We start from the raw sequence: 6,000 nt of genomic DNA on the forward strand, positions 1-6,000 counted from the left end.
TAATACTCTGAATGAGTATCTTACAGCTGAACAAATCCCACAAGGATTGAGAATCAAAAATTTCCTGACGTTTGATCTGTGTAATGAGGAATTAAAAAAGGAGTAGACAGACACATTGTCAGCATGTTCATTCCAATTAATGAAAATCATTGTTAAGTCTAAGAAGATTGACTTGGACCGTATCCAAGGTGAAATGTCCACCATTCAAAAGGAGTTATCTGCACAGAAAGACCATGTTAGTTTTTTGGAATTAGATGGACAACTTAGTAAAAGATTGGATAGATTGGGAAGGGGGTCATAACTACTAAGAAAGTGAAGCTTATCAGAGATCGAATCGATTATGAGAATAACAGTGTGTGTGTACATGGAAAAAAACTTTCTTTCAACCAGGTCGATCTGGAAGGTCTCAGTTAAAAAACGTGTAAGTTTCTCTGATCAGGAGAGTGAACCAGCATATGACACCCTCGCTGCTACGGCTTCCGACTCCTCACTGGATACTGGAAGATTTGCCGATGCTATTGGCAACAAAGATACTCAGCATTTAAACTCGGAAGCCCATGGCACCAAGAAAAAGAAAAAGAAAAAAAAACAAGAAAACGAGGAGGGGAAGGAGGAAGCATTAGAGAAACAAGTGGAAGTCACTACCAGCTACGGGAGTGGGTGCAGCAATAACTATTAATGTTATCAATTTATCCCAAAGATCATTATCTCTGTCTGAAGAGACACTCTTGTCCAGAGGTTTGAACTTCTGCCCTACAAACCATTTTGGTTTATTTGGCACCATTCTGCATGTAAACAAATTTTCAAGAGCTCTAACTTTGAGGAAACATTATTTTGATGTACCAGATGATACAATATATCGCACAACTTTAACTACATTGTGTGAGTCAGCTCAGTATCATTTAAATTAAAATCGGATTTTTATCCTATAGGGTCAAGGGGAAAGGATATGGATTTATTCCAGAAATTGGTTGAGGGGGATCTGACACACCTAGCACATACTCACACATTTAATAAAGGGCTTGATAACCTTACATCTGAAGAAAGGGAATCCTTGAAATCTCAATAATGATACAACTATTGTCGTTAGAAATGCAGATAAGGGAGGTTCGGTAGTGGTCCTTGATTCAACAACATATAAAAATGAAGCTATCTGACACTAATATATATCGTAAACTCAAAGTTGACCCTACTTCATCTTTTAAAAACAAACTTTCAAATCTTCTGAACAGAGCAGTTTCAGTGGGTATTTTTTCTGAAAAAGAAAACAAAATATTCATTCCAGATTTCCCAGAAATGCCCGTTTTTCATCACCTACCTAAGGTGCATAGTGCATAAGTGGTAAAGTCCTCTCACAGGCAGACCCATTGTGGCTGGGATCGGGTCTCTTAATGAACGTCTAAGACACTGGGTGGATCAGCAACTGCAACCCTTAGTTGTTGAGCTGCCAGGGGTTCCTCAAAGATACCACTCATCTTTTATCTTAGCTAAAAGATTTTGTGTGGAGGGAGGACTATAGATGGATCACCTGTGATGTACCCAATCTCTACTCCTCTATTCCACATGTTTTAGACTTACATGCAGTATCATTTTTTCTCAAGAGGTCGGGCTAATTCTCTCTTGACCTCCAAGAATTCATTCTTATGAGTTTAGAGTTTCTTTTAACTCATAATTTTTTTATTTTCGATGGGGACTTCTATCTCCAGATGTGCAGGGCCTCTATGGAAGCTAAGTTCTTGCCATGCCTTGCCAATTTGTACATGGGATTGTGGGAAAGGTCCCGCATTTTTGGAGCTGATAGTCCCCGCTGAGCAGACACTGTGCTATATTGTTGTTACATAGACGACTTGATGTTTATTGCCTCTGGGCAACATTTTATTTTGGAGACATGGCTGGATTTCATGAATGACAATCGGCTTAATCTCCGGTTCATGGGACACAGTGATTTCTCATCGATTGAATTCTTTGATGTTTTGCTGATGGGGATCGAATAGCGTCCAGTCTATATAGAAAACCCTGTGCAGGGAACACTCTCCTAAGGGTTGACTCGAAACATCCGGGTCATACAATTAGGAGCATACCAGTTGGTCAATTCTGTAGACTAAAACGTATATGCAGTAAGGAATCTGATTTTAGAAGGGAGGGCATTTTTATGACCTTGGGATTTAAGGAAAGAGGTTATCCCAGTTCTGTCATCAATAGGGCTTAGGATACTGCTGAGAAAACGGCCATGAGATATGTTAATGAACAAGAAATCCTCGGGTAATAAACGCTGTATGCATAAAACTTCTCAGTTCTCGAGAACTCCTGTATTTTCAACCCCCTATATTATTGAGTTTGAAAAAATAAAAAAAGTTATTAAGAAATATCTTCCAGTCCTGACCAATGACCCCATTTATGCTCAGATCTCATCCAATGGGATACAGGTGGTTCCAAGAAGGGCACCCACTTTAGGCAGATGGTTGTCACCTAGCCTGTACACAAGCGAGTGATCACCCACGCACTGGTTACAGTTCAAGGGTACTTTTAAATGTGGCGTGAGCAGTTGCTTATATTGTTCCTTTGATAAAAGGGGTGACCGTGTCACTTTGTTGTCCACAGGCAAATCCTTTGGGATTGGATATTTTATCAATTGCAGTACACGCTATATGGTGTATGTTATTACATGCACCACATGCCAGGTTCAGTATGTAGGAAGGACAACCCGGCGTTTGAGGGATTGATGGTGATCCTTGGTACCCCAGATGTTTTGGAACTACATTTCCCATGATGCTCAACTACACTGCAGAGTGCATGAGCATCATGGGAAATGTAGTTCCAAAACATCTGGGGTGCCAAGGTTAGCCATCACTGGTCTATATGATCACCTACATGATAAAGAAAAGGACCACTCCACCAACATGGCTAGGCATTGGGTTCAATACCATAATAAAAATACATCCAGCCTTGTTATTCAAGGCATGGAGAAAATAAATATGCCTACTAGAGTGATGACAAATTTGGCATTTTGTGTAAAAGAAGTTTCCTGGATATTCACTTTACACACAAGAAAACCAGTAGGCTTAAATTTTGATTGGAATGTTTCTTATTTCTATGAATAGTTTTTCATTGAAATGGATTGGATTGGTATTGGTCCTATATTCATACGCTTGATTATATGTGATGCAATATTGTATTGATGTGCATGGATAGTTGTGGTTTTCCACACCACTGTTGTCTATGCACATCACATATGTGAATCTGGGGCAGGACATCTATGTACATTTCGTGTATATTGCATACACATTATTGCATATTTTTATGGCTCTAAGCATCGCCTGTATATTCATTTGTATATTTGTTTGATATTAATCTGTTTCCTATTCTTCTTCTCTTTATCAGTATTCTTCTTTATTTTTTCATTATCATTATTACTTTTTCTTTTTTATTAGCACACCATAGGGTCCTTCTACCACAGACATGACAAATGGGAGAACGATCGCATGACTTTATAATAATATACATCATTCTATTATTATTCCATATTAACTGTAAATGAAATATGTTTAATACAGTAATTTTCATAATATGAATTTTTACAAAAATTTATTTTTACAAATATCAATTTCGGTTATTAGAGATTTACAATGATGGTCATTTTTTGCTGTTGTCTGTGATATTTTGATTGCACAAAGCTTTGCAGATATACTCAAATGCATTGTTCAGTGTATTAACGTTGTATATAGTGTTTGTAATAGAACATTGTATAATAAAGATATTTGCTAGAGGACAACATGTTATTACAGAGAAACAGCTTAATTGACTTGATCAATTTATTATGCCATACATTCAGAGTTTGATACTCTGTGTTTTCCTGTTTTTTCGTGCTGTCCTCTCTTGCATACCAGGTTTCATTCTAGTTTGATTATATATGGTAGGGGTTTTGGGGAGTGTTTGCTTCCTTAATTGGTTAAACATCACTATTTATATTTCTAGTCAGACTATGGTCACCAGCTATGACTAAGCATCTACCATGATGTGAAACGCATTAGCTTTTTTTCTGTACCAACTTCAGTCATGATGTGACAGTTTTGGATTTTTAAACACTGTTTTTGCCACAATAAAGATGTATATTCGTAGTGCGGCCGTTCAGCTATCTTCCTTGATTGTCCTGGGTCAATTGTACTGGGTGTCAAAAAGCCACTTTTAAGGGGGTTACTGTTTTTTTTGCGTCTAAATGGTCCTCCATGATAACCTATGTGTCCATGCACACATAGGCATTTACAGGTGTTTAGAGGCAGAAAAAAACCCCAGAGCCAGCGCATTCAGGAAGAAACCCCTGACAGTCCTAAACATGCACAGTCAAACAAAATCTCCTGTGCTCAACAGTGGTGCAATGGCAGTGGAAATAGCCTAGAATTCCTGTGGCTCCCAGTAAATGCACAGGTCTTGCTGCCCTCCAAGGGTCAGGGGACACCCAATGGAAACACTTTAAAAGAACGATATTTCTTGAAATCAAAAGGAAAGAAACAAAAAAGTGGATAATAACAGCATATCAGAGTCCACAATGGACACAGAGCAACCAGGTTCTCCAGGACCATGTCCAGTACGCCGGAGGACCTTCTGAATGACTGACGCGTTTAGAGAGGGCGTTTGTTTTGAGTATGTTTCCTTCCTTTTGATTTCAATCCTAAACATGCGTAAGCATGTCTAAACATGTAAAGGGTTGAGTATTAATTTATTTCAATGGCCAGAGTGAAGTAATATTCTATTCAATAAAACGGCCAAGTGCTTGAGGTGCCTAAACACATTTCTGACACTGCTTTTCTCCTGCCAGGAGAAAGATGTTTAGAAGAGCTGGGCCCAGTGAGCACGAGGCCTAAGTATGCAGTTTCAAACTTACTACTTACATTTTGTTATAGAATCATATTTTCTTTTCTTTTGTTTTAGTTAAGAAAAACGAAGACTTTCAACACTAAAAATTTCTTCTAAATTCTATGCTGAAGGCAATGCAATCTGCAATCCAATGAAGATATGATGTGCTTCTTACTTAGAGTTCTTAGACTATGAGTTGTTCCTATCACTTTAATACTTTAGATTAAACTACATTTTAAATGATTTGTGCTTACCTACTTTTTCACTTGAATTCTACAAATATAAAACATTTCAAATGGTAATTACATGAAATAAAAAAAATATGCTGCATTTGATTAAGATTGTACAACATACTGAAAATGTTTCATGTCAGTTTTATGTGATGGAGAAATATGAGTTTCCAAGGCCAGCTCTGCATCATGCCTACAAATTCCAAGTAGCTCTGAACACTCTGATGTCTTACTGTTGATTGGTAGCCAGTTGGCAGAGGTCCAAATAGCATTATTCCTACTAATTGGTTTATGGACAAAAGTTAGGTGAAAAGATGATTTCCAGTTTCTTACACTGTCCAAATCAGCTCTTCTGAATTTTGCATCAAAAGCACTGTATTGAAAAGGTTTGATAACAACAAAATATGCCATTCTACATCATTTGTTTCTTTTATTGAGTACAAATATCTTGTAAGATCATTTTCAGACAGGTTGTGATCTGGAGTTTCAAAGAAGGAGCCCATTTCCTGTGCATGGAAGAGGAAAAAAGATTCAAAATGTCAAGTGACTGCAGATATAAGTCAGTAAAAGGGGGGCTGGCCTGTAATGTTCACTTTGGGCACTGGATCCTGCATTTGGTGCTCACCTTGATATGTGGTGCAACAAGTAAGTTAGCCACAGGGTGCTATACAAGACCATGACCATGGTCCATTCCTATAGCACATGGACCCTGAAAACACTTTGGGGGGTATTCCGTGATAGGGAAACCTGTACCCTGGATGGGAACAGCAAAGTGGATATGGGAAGATAGGGTTTTCCTGGCTACACACCAGTTCCTGGCTACACATAACTTATTGGATTATTTCCTTTTATCGTACAAGACATTTCACAGTGCTAAGCACACAAGCGATTTTGAGGACACAGGTTATGGGAAGTA

The 6,000-nt window shown here is 38.1% G+C and overlaps 1 protein-coding gene across 1 annotated transcript in view; it reads left to right on the forward strand.

Moving 5' to 3' along the window:
* The window catches only part of LOC141144792 (uncharacterized), a 64,994-nt gene extending 59,903 nt beyond the window's left edge, over nt 1-5,091 (forward strand). Inside the window, exon 14 of the mRNA XM_073630821.1 lies at nt 4,930-5,091. Coding sequence (XP_073486922.1) covers nt 4,930-4,958 — 29 coding nt within the window. The 3' untranslated portion in view covers nt 4,959-5,091. The remainder of the gene's footprint in view (nt 1-4,929) is intronic.
* The last annotated feature ends 909 nt before the right edge of the window (nt 5,092-6,000 follow it).

This window comes from Aquarana catesbeiana, linkage group LG05, assembly GCF_042186555.1.
Source record: "Aquarana catesbeiana isolate 2022-GZ linkage group LG05, ASM4218655v1, whole genome shotgun sequence".
Taxonomy (NCBI): Eukaryota; Metazoa; Chordata; class Amphibia; order Anura; family Ranidae; genus Aquarana; species Aquarana catesbeiana.